Source organism: Antedon mediterranea, chromosome 3 (genome assembly GCF_964355755.1).
Source record: "Antedon mediterranea chromosome 3, ecAntMedi1.1, whole genome shotgun sequence".
Lineage (NCBI taxonomy): Eukaryota > Metazoa > Echinodermata > Crinoidea > Comatulida > Antedonidae > Antedon > Antedon mediterranea.
The window spans coordinates 26,031,074-26,054,283 of NC_092672.1; the positions used below are offsets into that span (position 1 = coordinate 26,031,074).

At 34.8% G+C, this 23,210-nt stretch overlaps 1 protein-coding gene across 1 annotated transcript in view; it reads left to right on the forward strand.

Annotated features, from left to right (window-relative positions):
• LOC140045088 (leucine-zipper-like transcriptional regulator 1) overlaps positions 1-23,210 on the forward strand; it is a 92,137-nt gene that overhangs the window by 26,717 nt on the left and 42,210 nt on the right. Inside the window, exons 6-8 of the mRNA XM_072089834.1 lie at positions 10,884-10,992; positions 12,573-12,656; positions 16,953-17,007. Of these exons, the coding sequence (XP_071945935.1) occupies positions 10,884-10,992; positions 12,573-12,656; positions 16,953-17,007 (248 nt within the window). The remainder of the gene's footprint in view (positions 1-10,883; positions 10,993-12,572; positions 12,657-16,952; positions 17,008-23,210) is intronic.

Here is a 23,210-nt window from a genome sequence, read left to right on the forward strand (position 1 = left end):
TAGACCAGCTTGTGACTTCAAATCCAATGTTTTCATATCAGCTTGAGGCAGTAGTAGGTAGTTTGTTGGGGATCACCTATGTCAGCATGAACATTCCAACAGGCTGAGTCATTTAATCTAGGGCTCTTCTCATAACACCTTATGTTGTTATTTGATCTGTTCATTTCCTCAAATGTAGATCTTTATGGGATGTTGCCCATTAACCTGTAGATTACATCCAGGGACCAGAGTTCTCCAGTTGAGCTGAAAGTAGGCTGCACCTTCTGCTTAGCATACATCCTGAAATTTGAACATTATTTTGATAAATTATTCTTTACTTCCTCCACTGTTGCTGTGTTTTAATGTTTGCCTTTCATTACAATGCTAAGGCCTAGGGCTTTTTTGTAAGGGAGCCTTATGAATACCACTATTATATTATTAGGCTCAATTTTTCAAACTAGATGGTGCGCTCGCTTCGCTCGCGTACCATCTAGGTCGTGCCCACAGATGGTTCTCGAATACATAATAATTTCAGCGTTAAAAGACTGGCGATTTATAATGTACGTACCGCAGGACAATAATACATGTCGTTTACAGGAACGAATAAATAGACACTGTGATTTATGTACTCAACTAAAATTAGCACCTTGGGAATTACTTCCGAAACTGAAAGAGAAATTTGTCACAAAATTAAACCAATTGTTTAAGTCAAATTTAAACAAACTTAATTTGTGTTTTGTATGTAACATCAGGGTTGAGGGATGGGGAAGAGGATGGGTGCAAAGAGGAACAATTTTTAAATATATTCTTTATCCATTTAGTAACGAAATATTAATTGTTTTTATGTTTTACAAATAATATACCACTAAACACAGTAAAACATTGTGATTTTTTAATACTTTGTTGGAACTATCACCGTCATAGTCGATTGAAATAGTACAGTACATGTAACGATACATCAATACGACGTGTATGTTTATATAATATAAAACAATTTGTGAAAACCACCTCTATTCGAGGAAAATCATAAATTCGATTTATTTGTCAATAAATATTAAATTATCTAACTCAACTTAATTAGTAGGCCTAATGGTTTTCAATTGTTTCTTAGACTAGAGCCAATTCATACTTAAGTTGGTTCCTACCCTACCCACCAAAGTTGTTCTGCGTTTAGGGCATGTGATGTACCGTAGGCCCATCCTCTACTGGTTTTACAACGCTACTCATGCCAGTGAGGGAAGGGTGATGATGTGGGTGGTTTAACTGCAATAATAAAGATGTGTACATAATATACGGCGAGTGAAAACGCTAGCTCATTATCCGTTAAAAAAAAATGTATATCCAACCTCTGCAGCACAGATTGAAATGGTTGGGTTGGTTGAAAAAAAAATGGATCGAATTTCTGTTATGAGTATACAGTACTTGCCTTTACGACGCCTGAGGGAATAGACACTTGTGGAACAGAGATTGGAATGTTCCATTCATCGCAAATCAATAAATTTGTATAAACGTATATTAAATCTATCAAAATAGTATTTTTTAAAGAAAATCGGCTTGTCTTCAACATTATGATGCTGTACTCTAATAACTAATTATCAAACTCAATTTAACATTTTAGAAATAACGCGCGATTTACCAAATTTTGCCCTTACGTAAATTTATATATAGATAGACCTACAGTAGTGTAATGTTTCTACAGTAGTTTGTCCTTTTTTACATTTTCATAAAGTCCTGTTTTTTATGGAGTAGTTTTTAGGACCTGTTTCTGCTGCATACCAAATAAGCAGTACTGTATTTGAAAAAAAACATAATTTTAGGACATAATCACATTTCTGCTGAATTTGTAATTCCAAATAACCATTTACATTAGTGACGTAAATGCAATGATGATCAAGCGGTCAAACGTTCAATCTGTCTTATCAAATAACCATTATTTTGCGTTAAATTTACATTACAGCTAAAAGTTGCACAGTGATATTTTAATCATTTTAACATTGCATCCTAACACTTAATCAATTAATTTACCTTAATTAACCCTTATTTTCAAGCTACCATTTAACCGGATTGGATATTGAAAATGTGTCCTGTTTCTGTTTCCAAGAGATTGGGGGTAATTTATTCACAAACGGTTTTTCGCAGCAGAAACAAGATCTTAAGTTATTATTGTACAAGACAACAAAGTTATCTTTACAAGCAAGGACCAATGTCCTATCAATTTTTATAATATGTCCTGTGTTGGTCTACCAACCAATCACTAAACATTATGTGCGTTTGATAAGTAGTGATGTCCTGTACTGTTAACAATGAATCAAATCCCTTTGTTGTGAGTCATAAAGTGAAATGATCTCATTATTTGATATCCCTAGGATGTGAAACCCTGGGAGGACATCAAAGTACACAATAGGCCTTACCAGCAGAAAATGTTAACTGGTCTTTATAAATCAAACTAGCAGTTTACCATCCAATGGACATTCACCATCTAACAAATTCATTATAATAACCTCTTTGCAACAATTGATTGTAATTATTACACATCTTGTTGAGACTGATAGGATTGTGCACATACAGGTATTCTTGAGCACTTTGTGGATATGTGCGCTTTATAATCTTATTATCTTATCTTATCAATATCATTGGACTGTTGCAAAGAAATTGGTCTAAAAAACATTTTTCCTAAAAACTAACATTGTATTATTTATTTATACTGGGTGACCTCTTCAGTCAAAGACTAGTGATTGATTAGTGGATGTACTACAGTAATACACCAGGGTAACAACCCCCCCCCCCCACACCCTTCATCTAAAAAGATGTACTAGGTTCTTTAGTGCACATGAGCTAGGTTTGTACAGTACGGTTTATAGTCCTTATCCGAGATGACTCGTTCTTCCACCTCAACCATGGAGCGACCCTTATGGATTCGTACTTACGGTTCAACTGTCTTAACCGCTCCTTTAGGAGGCGATAGAACAATAGGTTACGAAGAGTGTAAACAAAATGTATTGTACTGTAGCATAATTGTAGCAGGGTACACCTTGCTTGAAAATTGTAATGGCTTTTAAAAGCCAGATTTAAAGTTTCTCATAGTTATTTGCAGGGAGTTGTAAAATAAGTTTGATTATTTGTGGTTAAAAACCAACATAATAAAGTAAAGTATTTTAAACAAAAGGGAACAATGATAGTGATACAGATGTTGGAAGGAAATGATGTTCTTGTTAAAATGTCATGAACTCCATCTGGGATGCCAAGTCTGGACCCTTTTATTGTTCTCATGTGTGCAATTGACCTGTCAAAATGGAAGTAGATTTCTATTCAAGTTACAAGATTTTTTTTCTTTTTTTCATAATTTCTGTTAGATCAGATAACAATCTATGGTGAAACTTGTGTTAAACATGTGCCAATGTTGCTACTGCAATTAAAATACAGTCTGTTCCTATAGTAGTTCACTTGTGATCCTGGTGTAATAAAGCGACACTTTATTAATAACTCGTACACGAAGGCTTAATTTTTATGCAGGGTTTATTCCTTCAATAACGTATGATACTACAATACATATCCTGGAAACACTGATAATAAATTGTAAGGCCTCGCACATAACACCGCCTTCGACCACAATGTCCCTTTCAATGCCGTTTTACGTGATTGGCATTATACTGTAGTGTACAAGCATAATTTGCATATAAGTGTACAAATACCACAACAATAGAGGGCGCACACTTTAACATGGCTCCCTTGCAAACGATACTAGAGATCTTTGCAAAACATAGAATATAATAACACATTACAAACATTAAACAGCACGATCAAGTTATAAAGGCTCCACTGACGGGGATTTGAAACAATAATGAAATTACTTATGATTAAGACTTAAGGTCTATTCAATCAAAGATTATCATCAGTATAGGCGAATCGCCAAAATCCATATTATTCGCAATACATTTTATAAAAGAGCATGGCTAACCATGATTCTAGTATTATCAAGTTCATAAGTTCAATCAACTGGCACCAACTGCACTAGTTTGTGCACAGGTCTTTCCAGCACGGATTGTCGTCGTCCAACAAAGACTGAAACCTTTCTTACGAGCCCGTCGTCGCTTGGATGCAGTGCAATAACCTTGGCTAATTCCCAGATGTTACGTGGAACGTTGTCTCCCTTCAAAAGCACTACGTCGCCAACTTTGAAGTTTCTCTTTGGTGACGTCCACTTTGACCGTGACTGCATTGACGATAAGTATTCTTTTCGCCATCTACACCAAAACTCGTTGGATAAGTGTTGCACTCGTCTCCATCGCCGTCTACAGTACATATCAGCATTCTGAAAGATACCTGGTGGAGGAACTACAACTTTATGTTTTAAGGTTAGAATGTGATTAGGTGTTAGCGGTTCCATTGAATTTAGGTCATTTAAGTTGTTAACAGTAAGGGGCCTGGAATTTACAATGTTCATGACTTCGGAAAGCAACGTATGAAAACATTCATCATCCAACTGGTTACCATGTATGTTGAGTAGAGGAGCCAATGCATTTCTCACAGTACGAATTTGGCGTTCCCAAATTCCTCCCATATGGCTGGCGGACGGGAAGTTAAATTTGAAATGGATATCACAACCTTGGCCCACAAGATATTTCTTGACCTCGTCTTCATTTACGTTTTGCCATTCATTTCTGGTACCGACAAGATTGGTTCCCCTATCCGTAGTGATAATGTAGTTGTCTGACTGGTCCACGAACACTAACGAACCGTCTTAATGCGTTAATGAACGAATTTGTTTCCAACGTATTTGCCGACTCTAAATGTATAGCCTTCGATGATAAACAAACGAAAAGTACTCCGTACCTTTTTACGAGGCTTCTTCTTTCTTTTATGTTAAAAGGTCCAAATAAATCTACTCCACTGTAGGTAAACGGTGCAGCATCTGAAATCCTCTCAATTGGTAGGTCTGCCATCTTCTGGTTCGATAATTTACCCCTTAACTTGCGGCAGATTACACAACGATGAACCAATTCGCCAACTGTAGATAGACCGTGGATTATCCAATAGCCTCGTTGTCGGACTTCATTTAAGGTTGAAACTTTCCCGGCATGGTTCATCTGCTCATGAAAATGCGAGATAATAAGATTAGTTAAATGACACCTTTTCGGTAAGATCAAGGGATGCTTAACATCAAATGCAAACTTGGAACGTTTTACTCTTCCCCCAACTCTTATAAGTTGGTTTTCATCTAAAAACGGATCTAGTCCATATAGAAAACTTGATCTTTTCAGCTGAACATCTGATTTACGATCCTCTAAACTGTTCGTGTTTAACAACTTGCTTAGTAATACTTTCTCATCGTAGAAGTGTTGATCTTGAACATGTTTCAATATTAACTTCTCACTTACTTGAATGTCATCTACGCAAGGTATGGTACAGTCAGAAGAAATCGATTTAAACATGCTACCCTCCTTTATATTAACTTTAGCAGCATCCATCAGTCGTTTCTTCCACATCAGACATCTAGCGATTACCCTGCGCAACCTGGTCCATGATGAGAAATTATTGCATAAATTAATAAACCATTTCTGAAACAAATCTAAAGATATGCAAGTAGAAAATACACAAGTAGTCTTCCGCATCTCGTCTGAAATGTCAACATCAGCAGTTTCCACACAAGATTCAGCAGTCGGTAATGGCTCATTAGTATGCAAGAAGGGCGGTCCATTTAACCATGTAGAGTTTGTCAGCTGAACAATACTCACTCCCCTTGTACCAGAGTCACTTGGATTAGATGCGGATGGAACGTAATGCCAATCACTGGTACTGGAGTGGTCATGAATTTGTTGTATGCGGTTAGATACAAATACCTTGAACTTTCTTGCTTCATTTCGGATATACCCCAGAACAACTTTGCTGTCACACCAATAATAATGTGTAGCATCGTAAGCCAGTTCTCTCGTTATCAATCCACTCATACGTGCTGATAAGGCTGCGGCAACAAGTTCCAACCTTGGAATGGTAGTGGTTTTGGTTTTTGGTACAATCCTGGATTTACCTAAAAGAAAAGATACGGACAATTGTCCTAGAGTGTTAATTAGTCTGATGTAAGATGATTGAGCATAAGCAAATTCACTTGCGTCTGAGAAAAAATGCATTTCTGCCTTGCTCACGGAACCAAAATCAACCGGTTTAAAACATCGTTTGACCTTAATGTTCTCGATTCCTGATATTATATCATTTCGCCATTTGGCCCACTTATGATACATCTCGTCTGGAAGTGGATCGTCCCAATCAAGCTGAGACATACACAACTCTCGTAGAATCAGTTTTCCAACAATCAATACAGGTGCCAGGAAACCAAACGGATCGTATACTGCACTTAAAGTAGAGAGAATCCCCCGGCGAGTGACAGGATTATCTTTAAATTCCATTCGAAACTCGAACGTATCCGTTTCCACGCACCAAACAACACCAAGAGCACGTTCAATAGGTAACTGGTCGTGTAAAGAAATCTCCTTCCAGTCGGTTGCTCTCAAATCTGTGGGAATTGAATTTAACACTTGTCTATTGTTAGTTACCCATTTATGCAATGTTAAACCTGCCTTAGCACACATCTTAGTAGAAGAGTCGATCAATTGAATTGCATCAGCTTCCGATGGAAGAGATTTCAAACCGTCGTCGACGTAAAAGTCATTACGTATGAAGTCAGCAACTGGTTTACCGTATTGAGATTCACCATCATCAGCAGCCTTTCGTAGGCCGAAGTTAGCGACTGCAGGCGAACTCACTGCGCCAAACAGATGAACAGTCATCCTATGTTCGACTATTTCTTCAGAACCGTCCTTCCACCATAGAAATCGAAGAAAGTTACGATCAGGCTCTGAAACGAAAAACTGGTGAAACATTCCTTTCACATCGGCTTGAATAGCAATTGGTTCCTTTCTGAAACGAGTTAAGACTCCAAATAAATTGTTAATCATATCGGGTCCCTGTAATAAACGTTTATTTAATGATGTTCCAGCATACTCGGCTGAACAATCGAATACCACACGAAGTTTTTTCTTTTTCGGGTGATATACACCATGATGGGGAACGTAATTAATTTCACCATTACGCATGTCCAGTTCGTTTACAGGAACCTTCTCTGAACAGTTCTCAAGAACATCTACCATAAAGTTCATGTAGTCATTCTTAAAGGTTGAATTATGATTTAGTTTGTGTTTAAGCTGTTTTAGACGCTTTAAAGCCATGTTACGATTATTCGGCATACCTTCTCTTATCTTAAAGGGCAGAGGCATTTCGTAGTGATCATCTGTACGCTGAACTACATTTGATTCCATGATATCCATGAATTTACGATCATCGGCTGACATTGCAGATTGACCAGGCTTATCGTCATTAAAATCTAGTTCATACATTATCAAAATCATCTCTTTGGCATTAGTTTGACTAACCAAACGATTCTTCGGTGATACAATCGAGTCTTTTTCCGAAGCAACCATGTGATTAGACACCGACACTTCCGGAACCCTTTGGCACATGGTGCCCACGACACCCCATCCAAGAGCTGATAGTTGTCCGTATGGTTCATCTTCTCCACCAGCTATTATGTCTCTAGGTCTAATGGCATTTGGAACATTGTTTCCTATTAACATTGCTATCGGCACATTCTGCATATAAGGAACAATAACAGATGAAATGCGGTTCAAGTGAGTCCACTTACTTGCAACAGCTGGAGTAGGAATTTGAGACCTGGTGGCTGGAATTTGATCTCTAGAAAAAACTGTAGGAATTGGTATCACAGTCTTTCGGTCAAAGCTAACAACTTCCATGTGGCTAAACTTGCGACTTGACACGGATGATTTGCTATGCTTAGTTGACAGAAGTAGATTGGTTTTATTCCCCTCCAACTTTAGTTTCTCAGCAATGCTATCTGAAATAAAACAAGTATTAGACTGGGGGTCCAAAATACAATAGATTAGAATTTCATTCTGTGGACATCGAGAACTTCGAAGCCAAACAGGCACTATCATAGAAGTATTTGATGATTTACTTGTAACGGAGGTGCACAAAGACGTATTAACAGTGCGTTTATCGTTTTGCTTAAAAATATGCAAGCTTGATAAATGTTTGTTTTTACAATGTTTACATGTTATAGCATTAGAGCACTGGTATGCTAGATGTTCATTAGTCATACCACATCCGTAACATAACTTGTGTTCACACAGATACTGCTTTCGGTCACGTCTTGTCAGCTTATTAAAACCTTCGCAGTCATCTATATGATGGTCCTTAGTGCAATACGTACAGAGCACGTTCACTTTGGTGGCAAATGATTGAGATGTTTTGTCGGCGTTGATGCTTCTTCTCTGGTTCATCGATCCGTGGTACGGTTGGTTGTTGAATAAACATTGGTATATTGGCTTCATCAGCCCTTGCTCTGACAAAACCTGTAAATATTTCAAAACTTGGAAAAGAGTCAACATTAGCATAAGATTGTACAATATTTCGCCACTTATTTTCTATGAAATAAGGTACCTTCTTTATTAGTTTAAGGTTCTCTTGAGGGTAATCTAAAACTCCCAAATCCGGAATCTTTTGTTTAGCTACCACGATTTCGTTAAGAAAATCTGAAAATACTCTAAGACCAGGTGCATCTCTTGGTTGGATCTTTGGCCAACTTTCTAACTTGTACAAAAACGCCTTAGAAATAACAGCATTGTTACCATATCTATTTTTAAGTTCACTACGTGCACGATAATAACCTTCTTCCGACTGTAGTAACATATAGTTACTTATCATGGCTAGCGGCTCTCCTGACAGATGTTGACTTAGTAAGTTCAACTTTTCATTCACTGATACGGCTTTAGATTCAATTAAAGAGGTAAATGCACATTCCCACATGGGGTATTTTAAAGGGTTTCCATCAAACCTTTCCACCCTTACTGTTGGTAATCGTAATGAATCTATTAACTCTTTCATAACCGGTGCTTGTGGCTGATTAAACTGTGGCTGATTAAACAGTGAAGGTTGCACAAATGGTGACGAAATCGGAAAGTTTTGTGATGAGACTGGCGTCGTGGCTTGACATGCAACACGCTGTGGTGGTAACGTAGTAGCAAGTGATGGTGCAATCTGAAAGTTCATATTTTGTGATGAAACTGGAATCAAGAATTGAGACTCCACACGCTGTGGTGGTAATGAAGTAACAAGTGAATATGGAGTAAACGATGATGGAACTGTAATGTGTTGAGATGGAGTAAACGATATTGTGGATGTTACTCTAACTGGCACAAATGTCGACGGAAGCAACAAAGATGATGTTGCCCGAACAGGCATAGAGTTAGCATTCTTAGTCATTGTAGGTACCGGTATTTGAGCAAAAACACACGTCGGTACAGGAATTGTCATAGCTTCAGGTGCGGTAATTATTGGCAATGATATAGTAGGAACTGTCATATATGAAGTAGATGCAATCGACGACGTAACAACCCCAGGTATTGGCGCATACTGCCCAAATGAAGATACCGTTGTTGGCCGTTTATACGTATTGTAATGTTGTGTTGCAAACGTAGCATCAACTGAATTACGTTCAACGTTCTTCTCGGGAATGTTATCAACATATTGTTGAATATCATCTGTAGATTGTGTAGGTAATTCGTCTAAGTACTCCATAAATGAGGTAACGGATTTAGAATCTAATTGTTTTACCTTACTTAGAACGGCGTCCACCTTGGCAAGTTCCTTTTCCTGCTGAAGTTTCATTAATTTTGTTTCATTATCAAGGTGCAAATGTTTCAACCGCATTTCTTCTTCCGCAAATTCCAGCTCCACTTTAACGGACACCTTTTGTTCTTCCAAGTTCAATAATTTCTCCTTTATGTCAAATCTTGAACTTCTAGCAGAAGAACGAGTTCGCATAGACCGCGTAGATTTGCTGGCTGCACTTGTTCCAAATGAACGAGATGAATTTCTAGATGAATCCCGATTTTCCTGTGCCAACTCTTTCCTGTATTGGTTTCCTTTTTCAGTTTGAGCGGGCACCTTCCTCAAATTGTATCCACCTAAACCAAACTTCGAATCGTCTTCCATTCCGCAACACAGAATAAACAATTGGGTTAACAAATTCGATTAGTTTCCGCAACGCAGATAACAATGGCGGCCTCCGCAACACAGAGACAACCTAGATCACCAAATTATTTTGTAACAATTAGCAATCAATTATTATACAGTCCTGATCAGTTTCTGCAACTCAAAAACTCAAAAAACAATGGCGGACTTCGCAATCAACTACAGTGGCTTCAATGACTTATAGGTACTTCCTATAACGGCACAATTTATTATTGTAATAAAGCGACACTTTATTAATAACTCGTACACGAAGGCTTAATTTTTATGCAGGGTTTATTCCTTCAATAACGTATGATACTACAATACATATCCTGGAAACACTGATAATAAATTGTAAGGCCTCGCACATAACACCGCCTTCGACCACAATGTCCCTTTCAATGCCGTTTTACGTGATTGGCATTATACTGTAGTGTACAAGCATAATTTGCATATAAGTGTACAAATACCACAACAATAGAGGGCGCACACTTTAACACCTGGTGAAGGCACTTTAGACATCCAGCAATCTTCCACCCCGCTACACCCTTTCCTAACAACCCTCTACACCGTTTCCTCACCCACTCTCCTACACCCTTATCTTCCTAAGCCCTTTCCCCAAACCCTTCTCCTTTCCTACACCTTGCTAGATTACTTTGCAAACTTCCATTTTAATCCAAATAATGTTTCTCACTCTGTATGAAAGAAAATTGCAATTATTTCAAAATTGATTTCTTAATTAATAATTTAACATTCCATTATGATTCAATTCTGAATTATAACTAATTATTTTTGTTTGTTTAATTGATTGATTTTTGCAGGTGGATATACAGGTGATATATATTCAAATTCTAATCTGCGGAATAAGAATGATTTATACGAGTACAAGTTCTCAAATGGACAGTGGGTGGAATGGAAATTTGAAGGAAGGTAAGGCAAGCAGTAATAGTTGGAAACCTTTTATATGTAACGACCTCCAACCAACTATGTCATTGTGCGCATGCAGATATACATTTTAACGTGGGTCCTCGCTCCCTACTTTTTAGATCGATGCATCGATTGATTTGACCCAGTTAGGTTGTTGCAACCCGCAAACTCCCACTGCGCTCATCTCCAGATCTCATGTCTCCAGATGCAGTGGTGTTATCTACTTATTATTTTGAATGCACAAAATGTACTGTATATCCTGAGTGCTTAAATTTACCATTAGTTCTACTAATGTGCTATTTAATATTTCAGCCATTGAAGATACAGATCATTGAGTTTTTGTTACATCATCAATATAGTGATTTTCATGAATAAACCAATAGGCAGGGTCATACAAAGCAATTGGAAATGTTGTGCCAAGTAATGATAGTTTAGTGTTAGTAAGGCTACAGTCAACCAGTCCTAAATGAATGCTCAGTTGATACTGTATCTTAAAGGTTACCTGTAATCAGGTCATTTCTGTGACTTCTTGTACCTGTGTACATACAAGTAGAAACATGAAGTGAAATGATTTAGCAAATTTCCATTGCGTCTTATCAATACTTTTATTTTCTCTTTATATACCTGCAATTTTAACCCAAGGAACAACCACAGTACTATTAGTAATTTCCTTTTCATGCCATTTAAGGCCTACCTGTGATGCCTATGGCCATACAGACGTACAGCAATGAGTTAAAAGGAAAAGCCAGCGACTATTTTAATTTAATTGACGTCATTACATAAAGGAAACTTATGTCCATCTGTTTTAATTAGAAAGTTTGGAATTTGAAATGTCTGTTATAAATTTCAAAATATAATGATAGCATACTGTATGTAGTAACTCATAAATCAATGAGACTAATTAGTAAAATAGCTATAGCTTTTTAAATCCATTATAAGCTTTGCTAGGAATTTATATTGTAATGTTGCATTCTATATATACATAAGCTTAGATAAAAATATGTATGTGAATAAAAACTATAATTATATGAAAATAATTATAATAATGATTTTTTTCTTTTTTCAATGATCTGAATACTGCTATACTTTTTCCACCTTGGATTCTGACAGTGACACCCATACTTTTGCCACATGGAATTCTGATATCTGAAATTCCTAGCAGAGACGCAACACAAGAACGAAGAAGCAATGCAAGCGAGTTGCCCAATCACAAGCGACAGTTCGAATAATCCATCATTTGTGATTGGTCAAGTCGCAATACGTTCTGCTTACAATTTCTTTGCTTTGCGTCTCTACACATGGCATATGCTACACAGTATACTTTTAAAAATGGTTCATAAACAGTCTCTGTGATTGGGACTGAGATGGTCTTTTTTCAGGACACCTTAGACATCATTATGTCAACAGATTGTGAATCAAACATACACAAAACAATTACACTAGAAATTTTAAAGTGCAAGTGAGAGCTGTGAGTAGATCAGATCTAATTACTGTACAAATGTCCGCAAACAAAGCGGCAGATATCTTAAAGATAGAAGGGAGGGGATAGAATGCAATAACTTAATCCAAGATTCTTTTTGCAGACAACCTCCTGCTCGCTCAGCACATGGAGCAGCTGTTTACGATGACAAGTTGTGGATATTTGCTGGTTATGATGGCAATGCAAGGTATATATGTAATATCATTAAAAATTAATATAAGAATAAAAAGATATTAAACTCTGTACACACAGTCAATTATAAAAATCACAGCTAAAAAAAACCTTCCATCATAGAGAAGAGAGACCATCAAAATAGCTGCAGCACATCCATCCAACTGATACACTAATCAAAAATTGTATTCATTTAAACTTGTAGAATCAAGTTATGACCAGTCTGCTAAAACAAAATAATCAATTAATTTCTTGGCAGTAGAAACTGGTAATTGGTTAAATGAATAAGACGTTCTCAAAATAACGGCGGTTAACCAATCATTTAATTTCTAGAAGTACAACATTGTTTACCCGGTTATCGTTGTAGTACATTTTAGCTGCAATGTGAAATGACCACCACTGATCTTGAGTAAAAAAAGCTACTGTATCTTGCAATTTAGGTGATGTTGACTACCCACTTGTTTAAATTATTATTTGGGAGCACCAAAATACCAGATGCAGTTGTTATATTTTTTAATCTGATTTCAGTTATTTTATACTAAACAGGCCCTAAACAACATTTTGAAAGAGCACTGCATATTTCGTTAGAGCTTTGCTATTAAAATTGTAGCAAATGCTTTACGCTTTTCTTACATACCATCTGTCAGGAAATGGGAGCAGACATATTGGACAACATTCTCACATATTTAATCAGCTGTTTTATTTATTGCTATGCTTCAAGCAATTTCTATTTTAGAATTTATAACATGAATGAATGATGAATGAATGATATTACTATACAAATAACGAACGTTTTGTAAAGAATATTTTCATGAGTTGAAAGATGTACTGGTCTTTCAGTCAGAAACATTCTTTTTAGGTGATCATTTAGAATAAAATGATCACCTATTGTTATTGTACAAAATCTTTATTAGTTATCCGCACTCAGCGGATAACTCCTTGTAACTGTCCTGTTTCATCATCTTTTTTTTTTTTCTGTATTATTCTTTCTTTCTGTCATTTTTGTGCAGAGCATATCTCAAAAACGTGTAAAGTTAACATTTCATAACTTTGTCAACATATGGGTATTCACCTGAAGTTGTGCTTTTCTATTTCTGAATGACGTCAGAATTGCACAACATGACTTACGCGCGTTTTAACGAATTTCGCGTATTTAACATACATCGAAAACCATATAACAATTTAAATTGAAACTTAACAAAAGGTTTAGTTATATCTTGCGCTAACTGACTTTGTAAAAAAAATGGCATGTTTTACACGAAGTTACGCGCGCACGCGCGTTTAAAATTTCAAAACGCGAAAAATCAATTTCTAATCCACTTTCTACGCGTTTCATGTCATTTTGAGCAGGTAAAAAATTCCCACGCGTGCGCATTTTTTTACGCGCGCCGTGCGCACGTAGCGTTGAAAACAATTTTTTTCACGTGATTTATGTTTTTCCAGCCTTTTTTAGTAATTTTACCAACTTTAAAACGATTTAGACTTAAAATTACGTCATACGGGCACGTCGAATTGGATAATTTACGTGAGTTTTTGATGAAAAAGGTAAAAAATTCGTTAAAATTTGTCAAAATTATGCCTTTTTTTAAACAGTCGTAATTTCTAAACTGGACGGTCAACTTTTTGTGGATGACATATTCTTGAAGTTGATGAGGTGTAGATATCGGATCATGTAATAATATGGCTAACCGGACATTGTGACGTCATCGTATGGCCACGCGAATATAAAATATAGGATTTTTGTATCTTTCATCATAGCGCATGACATTTAATAGAGCGCATCTCCAATTATCTGTTTTCCATTTTTACCCCGATTTTTATATTATCTAGGTCAATCAACTATCTTTCGTATGAGTTAAAAATATTTTAATTTTTATGACGTCATCATGTCTAAAAATGTAAATAACGTGGGTCACTTATTTTCGTCTTTACAGTAAATTTCAATCTGTTATAGCTCGTCAGAATAAAACGTGATAATCATGATTAAAACGTTTTCTGGAAGCTATTGGATTGTAGATACGAATTTATGTAAACATTTTGCCAATCGGATGTTGTGACGTCATCATATGACCAGTTAAATAAAAAAAGTCGTATTTTCATCTTTTGCGTCATAATTCATTACATTTAAAAGAGCGCGCATCAATATTTTACGTATTTAAATTTCTTCTACACATTAATATGTTGTTGCCGAGATAATTTCCTTCCGAAATTGCTATCTTAGTATTTCATTGTGATACCGTCGCTATGTTAAAAATTGGAATAAATGGCGGGTCCAGTCATTTCACCTATTCTACACAGTATGTAATATGTATACAGATTATATTGTATATATAATATGACACAAAATAACAGAATTCAGCAATAACAACATATCATATTCTTCAGTTCAGGTCATATTGCCACAATCTTTTTCTGTGTGCAATTAAGGGGATAGGTTGAGGACAAAAGGAAGTGTTCACGTTGGCATTATGACCTGAACTGTGTGAAATCACATTATCAATCATATGTCCATAATTGATTATCACATATTTATGAAATTCACTACACGTAAATTTCAGGTCAAGGTAAAAAATATTAGCAAATAAAAACTCGCGCGTCTCAAGGTCATGCACGTGAAATCGCGCGAAAAGATTTTAAAAAGCTTAAAATTAAGTTTTGATCAATTTAGAGCATGAATTAGGCCATTTGCGTGTTTCAAAAAATTACTGCGCAAAAATACGTTTTTGCGCGCACGATTCTTAAAATGCGTAAAAAATGAAATTTGATGTATAAATCACATTCTAATCACAATTCTTAGTACATTCACCGATCTTGAGTCCATTCCGACTTAAAATAATGCTATACGAGCACGTTAAAAATGACAAAATGCGCACACTAATTTCACAAAAGTTCTGAAAATGGTGAAAAATATGTCTTTTTTAAAATGAAAATAACTCTTCAGAATGCACGATGACCCCTAAGTTTTTTAACTTATTCGGGAAGCCATTGAGTTGTAGATATAAATGTATATATACATTAGACGTACAAAATGGTATTACGTCATCAAATGGCCACATAAATTTAAAAATTTGGATTTTTTTCCGTTTTGTGTAGGTTATCACATTCAATAGAGCGCATCTCCGCTATTTGAGCTCGATTTTCGCACAAATTTCAGTGTGTGCTTGCTTAATTATTTATCTTTCTCATAAGTTGTCAGTGGTTTCATTTTGATGACGTCATCACGCGTAAAAACTTGAATAACGTAGGTCCTGTAATTTCACCTTCGCCGTAAATTTGAATATCTTACAGCTCTTCAGAATTAAAGGTTACCTTGATGATTATAATTTATTATGAAAGCTGATGAAATGTAGATATGAATTCATATAAAAATTAAGCCTATCGGATGATGTGATGTTATCATATGGCCAGTTGAAGTTAAAAAGTAGTTTTTAAATTTCGTTAGTCGTAGTTAATCAAATTTCAAAGAGCGCGCATTGCGCTTCTACGTGTCAAATTCTCTTCCAATCCTTATATTTATTTGCTCAATTCATTATCTTTCGAAATTGTCATCTTCGAGTTTATTTTGATAATTCCATTATACCAAAAAATTAAAACATGATGTGGGTCCCATAATTTCACCTATGCTACACTGTATATAGATATACAGTATATACTGTACATATTGTATATGACACATAATAGGTATGTTATGCTATAAGTGTATATGCATCATGTCATAGGATGGCGTACATCAACTTTTTACGATGGTATTTTAACGTACGTGCATGTTTAAAAAATGTTAATCTCATTAAAATGATAAAAATGATCACCTATAATTCGTCAAAGTGACGAATTAAATTCTAGTTCATCTAATTATTGGTTTTATAAAAACACCTTATGTGTATGTTGTAGGCTAGGAAGGCCTTGAAAGAAATACATTGCTCAGAATAAGGGTGTAGACCCTTTACAGACTGCACACTCTGCAGGTTTTTTGTGCATTGCACATAATTCTGCAGTCTAATCGATTGTAAGGATTGATCAAAATAATGCATGACACAATAAAAACATTTTTTATTTGGACATTATCTATATAGCAACTCTTAATAGGATAAGTTACTAGTAAGCTTTTTGCGCTATCCTGAAAAATCTACACTGTATTTCTCCGTAATGTCAGTAGTTAATGTTATCACAGTACTTTTTATAGTATTTTTTTATAATAATTTTCCAAATTAAAATTAATATTAAATACATTTTTTTTTTATTTAGAAAAAAAATGTACTGTATCTATAAAAAATTGATTTGAGAATGATATTGTATTTATTGTTTTTCACAGGTTGAATGATATGTGGTGTGTTTCATTAAATGGAGGTGCTAAGGAATGGGAAGAGGTAAGACTATGTATATTTATGCTGTAATCAGTGACATAACACAAGATTCTAAGGCCCTTGATTTAGCACTTCTAATCTAAGAGGCTTCTAACGCTGGTTAGTTACATGGGGCCGCTCATGCTCTGGACCCCTTAAGCTACTGTATGGGTAGCCAACCATAGCTATACAATCAGCAGATTCAAGGCCCTCCTTGCCCATATGTCTGGTGGTACTGTAGAATAATATAGTCTAAATAAAACATCACATCAAACTTTTTAAATAAGAAGCCCTGATGCTTTGACCTGGCTTTCTTAGAGTTTACCTAGAGGCCTACAAATTATGTTTACATTGAGTTATACACATGTAAGTGGTTATACATTAGGCACCAAACAAAAGATTGTTTATTAGCAATTGTATGTTATATAGTTTGTTTAGACCCTAGGGGTGTGTGTAGCAGCATGTCAAGCAGAAAACCTGAGGTCAAGTCTGGGTTGAGTGAACTTTTAAACATGTTTGCTGTTTTTACATTTATTTTCAGAATTCTTTATTAATATTTTTTTTCAGTTCAGATTCTCTTTTTTGCCTTGAAATGTAATACTGTATAACATCTCCCTTGGGACACTTCTACTGTATTTAGGGGACGGGGACATTTTCCTGTCACCTGAAACAAATGAGGGGAAATAATTTTTAACACAATGGCCATCCATCTTCAGTATTATATTAAAAACAAAGTATTTTTTTCGATCTAATTTAAGGTCAAACTGCATTTTATGTAAAATAAACACCCCATCCAGGACCAATTGCGACAATTGATATTTTTGTTTTGCTTCTGTGATGAACCCACTGATTTTTGTGCGAGAGTCGATTGTGAAAAAAAAAAATTTAGCGAAAATACATGGTCTTTCCCGATTTGACAATTAGCAACGAGAAAAGGCCAGGTATTAGCTACTGTAGCTATAGCCGATAAAACATAGCCTATGACCTAAACGTGTCCACAAACTGGTTGGGTATAAATGTATTGTTTTTCTCTTTTTATTATATTACAGTATTAACCATAGATCCTACCATTTATTTAAGACAAGGATTGACCAGGGAGTACATCTCCCTGGATTGACCTGGTTTAATGTTTTTAAAGTAATATGCATTATTTCTACAAGTCAACAATTGCTGCAATTTAAACTGTGTAACCTTGGACTAGTTAAATCATTATTGTTGAAAAGATGAAGATGACTGATCACTTGTTATAATAAACATACATGTTGGAAGAAATTTTGGGGTCATGACCTTTTAATCATCTCATTGTCATAATACTAAAATTACCATAACACAAAGTATAACAACTGTATGACCCCTGTGTCACCTGATTTAGCTACTCATTAATGCATTAGTAATATAAACATCCTGCAGATTTACTAGTAAACCAATTCATTGTAGAAGTCCTATCTGAGGTTAGGTAATTATTATGGTACAGTATTTAATTTATTATAGTTTTATAAATTATAAACATATTAAATATTGTATCCTAAAAGTGGATAACACGTACTACATTAAACACAACGCCGTGGCTAAAGATACGGTACCGTATTCTAACTTCTGTTTACTAAAGGTACGGTAAAATTGCATACGTCATAACCAGCCAATAGGGTGCTGGTACGTGTGTGATGTCATCGTATAAGGACTTTGGATTTTTTTCATATCGCAAAAACAGTGATCAACCGCATTTTCTTTTATGCTTCATTTATCGCTATTAATATCGCCGTCGTGTGTGACAAAAACTAAATGTAGCCTACGTCTGTTATTATTATTGAAAAGCCAAAACATGTTGATTTTAATTCTAGAATACAGAAAACCGTTTCAAAAGAGGCCTAGGCCTAGACCTACTTACTGTACTATAACCTCATTATATGAATTTGTTTGTGTAGGGAAAGCGATGCCAGGCTGGGGCCAGCTGCATGTGTACGCTGATTTCTGTGACTCAGCCCTGGGGCTAATGTCTAAAAATCATAGTATTTGAGGGCCCCTTTATTGTCCGCATTTGCTTGTTGTTTATGGTCACCATTGTAAACAAAGTTTAGTTAATAAAAAATATAGGCCTAAAGGCCATTTGGAATAAAAATAAAACCCTCATCAGCGCACACACATCCATGCAGCCTGGCGCCGCCGACAGGAATTCTCTACATACAACAAAAATCAAAAGTCCTTATACGATGACGTCACACACGTACCAGAACCCCATTGGCTGATTATGACGTAATGCAATTTTACCGTACCTTTAGTAAACAGAAGTTAGAATACGGTACCGTATCTTTAGCCACAGCGTAAACACAAAGTACAATACATAATCTTAAACCTTCTTTGAGTTTACAAGAATATATTTATGAGTCATCCTCTTAAATACATCATAATGCATGTTTCTCACTCAAGATGTGTTCCCTAAAGGATTTTAATAAACTGATTGATTAAAATAAATTAAATCTGTAATAATAATACATTCTGACTGGGAGTACCAGCTGTAAACTTTTTATATGCATAAAACATATATGTCTATATACTAATTCATCTTTAATTGTGTAACCATACTTATAACACCAAAATAAATTCCTGTCATTTGATTGGATGAATGCCAGGGTCACATGGCGTGCAATAGTATGCACTATTAAACGATCTTTTAATAGTACTTTTTTTCATGTACAAACAAAAAAAAATTCTTTTCGTGTTTGGAAAATATTTAGTTTTATACTATTGCTTTTGAAATACAACATCGCCACCTATTTTGTACTTTCGCGGTGATTTGAATGTTATGATGACTAGTTTTTCGCGATGGAAGTACATTTCTGGAGAGATAATGTACTAATTTAGATCAAAAAGGAAGATTTTGATACATTAACATCTCTACAAGACGTGGAATCATTGAAAAAACCATAATTAGCCTACTGTAGATAAGTTCCAATTGTCTGTTGAAGTTTTGCCTTTCCGCCAAGCTAGTACTTGCTAAACCCTAAGATTGTTTGGTTGTTTTTTTAACATAATCAACACTAAAGTAGGTGTGTTTATAAAATCCATATAAATATAACATTTAATATAATTACAAACCAAATGTTACTGTTTTAATCAATGTGAATGAAATGTAGGCCTTGGCTAGGGCTACCTTTTATTTGATTCAAATGACAGGAATCTATTTAGATGTTGTATAAAACAAATAATGATTGTTTTATATTCCTGTACAAATAATGGAATTTGGTGAATGATGAAAGGTTAAATATCAACTCGGATGTCACCTCGTTGATATATAACCTTTCATCATTCACCTCATGCCATTATTTGTACCATTACACTCATAAACATTCATTATTTGTATAATACTGCATTGTACCGTAAATACTTATTAAAACTGTAATGTTTAAATAAAAGGTACAATACACATAATTATTCTGTTATTAAGTGTCTGTAATCATTCCTAAAACAAGGCCATATATGGCTGGCCCAGTCATGTCAAATTTGAGTTGGTGTTTACCGACCGACATAGTGAGCTATAGAGTCGCATGATACGCGACTAAAAAGAACGCAACATTTCTGGATAAAAAGAATACAAATGTTGCCATTTCACATTATTTCTGAATTTTACATCGAAGAAAGTGTAACACACAACAATCGAAAACAAACTGTTTGTTTCAAATATTCTGTTTAATGTAGAACTGTAATCTCCAGAATTGGGGCTGAGCTGAATGTTCTAGATTTTCTTCATCTTTCAAATTTGTCATGAATAATTTTTGAAAAAATATTTTCAAACCAGTTGTATCCAAGAGAAAATTTGCATCCCTTTCTCTGTCTCGCCACTTCTTAAAAATTGACATATGGAATCTCTTAAAGATATACTGTCCCCTTGAATATGTTTTAAAATTTTGAATGAGACATTTTAATTTCATATATAATAATAATAATAATAATTAATAATGGTAATTCACTTTGGCCAAATATTTACCTGAAAAACTGTAATTTAAAGCACAAAAAATAGTCAAATTGGCTGCAAGACAGATTAAAAGTTTTTTTATTTGTTGAAAAACAAGTTAATGGTGTTCATCGCATAAAAGGTGTAACTTTTGGATAATTAGGTTATATGCATTCATGCATATAATAACCTCTTGATTCTGTCAGAATCTTTATTTATTTATTTATTTATTTATTTATTTATTCTTTCCTTAGCACTATTTGTCCGTCAATTATCTTGATATCAGTTTCATCTAACTAAGTCAATTTTTCAGAGTATATTCCTTGGCCAGGAATTGATGTGGTTATGTTTTCACGGTGCGCAATCAAACATTACGCGGTCTACGCGCGATTTAACCAAATCATGTTTGTAATCATATCTTCACAAGCATGAATCACTTTTAAACAAAATTTGTTACTCATAAATTTCAGGTCATATTTCATCATATGGCAATACAATTACGTGCGTAGCGCATATAACGCATGCATACGCGCGCTTAAAATGTTCAAAATTGTCAGAATTTATTTTCGATAAAATTAGAGTTTCAGGCAATTTTAAACGTTTAAAAAATTGCCATAAGTGCGCAGATTTGTGCACGTGCACTGCGCGTCAAACGTTATTGCGAACTGTTTTTGTCCGATTACTGTTGTATAACCTTTCTTTAACAATATCATCATATTGTATTAACTTTTCAACGCGAAACAGCGTTATACGAGCATGTCAAAAGTGACAGGCTACGCACGTGTAAGTTAACAAAATGGTGAAAATATGCTAAATTTAAAAATTAATATATATCGTTAGAATGCTCGGGAACACCGATTTTTTATTTCATTTTCTTGAAGTGTATGTATCATGTTTGATTTATTATGAAATTAAGAGAACAAAAGTTGATTAAGTCATCATTAATGGCATATTAAATTTACAAAAATTAATTTCGACAATCGATCAAATTATAACATTTTCTTAGGCCGAAATAACAAACTTAACTTTAACTTTCTTCCTTAAGAAGTTCATATATTAAAGTTAAAAGTATTGATCATCATTTTTAAAAATCTTTAAAGATGTCATCATTCATAGTAAAACATTATAATTCATTGTGGTATGTAATAATCTATCTGCACCAAAGTGGTTACTGCATAGTAAATACACGGAGGAATATTTCCCTAATTTTTAGTCAGTTGTGTAAGGCTCGGTGGTCTTTGCTCGTGTCTATAGCAATCAAGGTACCGAATTCGAGTCTCACCTTGGGAAACGAAACGAAATAAGATTTTTTTTTATTATCCGTATTGTTTGTTCAATTGTATTTCTTAGTGTATAGATACAGATGATTTATAATGAAATTTATTTAAAAACACAAATGTGGTTTATGACATTATATACGCAGAAGGATCTTTGATCGGATTATGATACCGGCTATTGTATTTGCGTTAGCAAGATCCTATCATATATTATAAATAACTAAAGATTCTGAGAAAATCAATCAATCAAAATATCTTAAATCAATCAATTATCTTTATTTAAATCAATGCATATAACCTATTATTCGTCATAGTGACGAATTAAATCTAGTTTTATTTGTTGTTTAGTTTAATTTTTTATCCTAGAATTATAACTTTTACTGTAAGTCAATTTAACAACTTACTTTGCCAGTGATTTAAATTTATGGAGGGGTTATAACAGAAGTATACAATGTAACTTTGTTAGATAGAAATGTACCGAAGAAATGTATGCTTGTGTGCTGAAGCAGCAATCTTTTCCGCGACACACGGCAGAACCGATACTGCTGTATATAAAAGTAGAGGATAACATGCTTTACAAACATCGCTAGGTGGGTACATCATTGTGAAATAAATATTTTCCCTTACTAAAAAGGCATATGGACTGGATGCAATTCTATTGAACACTAATTACAAATATGGAAAAAAAATCTCAGAAATTTAGCTGACAATTCGATCTTGTATCAATTGTGTTACAAAGCATTATTAATCACATTTTGTCATCAATGGATCTCTTTAAAAATGTGTAGGCCTACATAGAATTACAACCAACAAAGTGTTAATATTTGTTTCATATGTTTCAAATAAGTACTGTAAGGAGCAATTTGGCTACTCATTTGTGTTCCTAAGTACCGTATATTTCGGTGTATAAGTCGCACTTTTGACACGCAAATTTGACCTCTAAATTAAGGGTGCGTCTTATACACCGAACATAAATGCCTCACCACACAGATTGTACA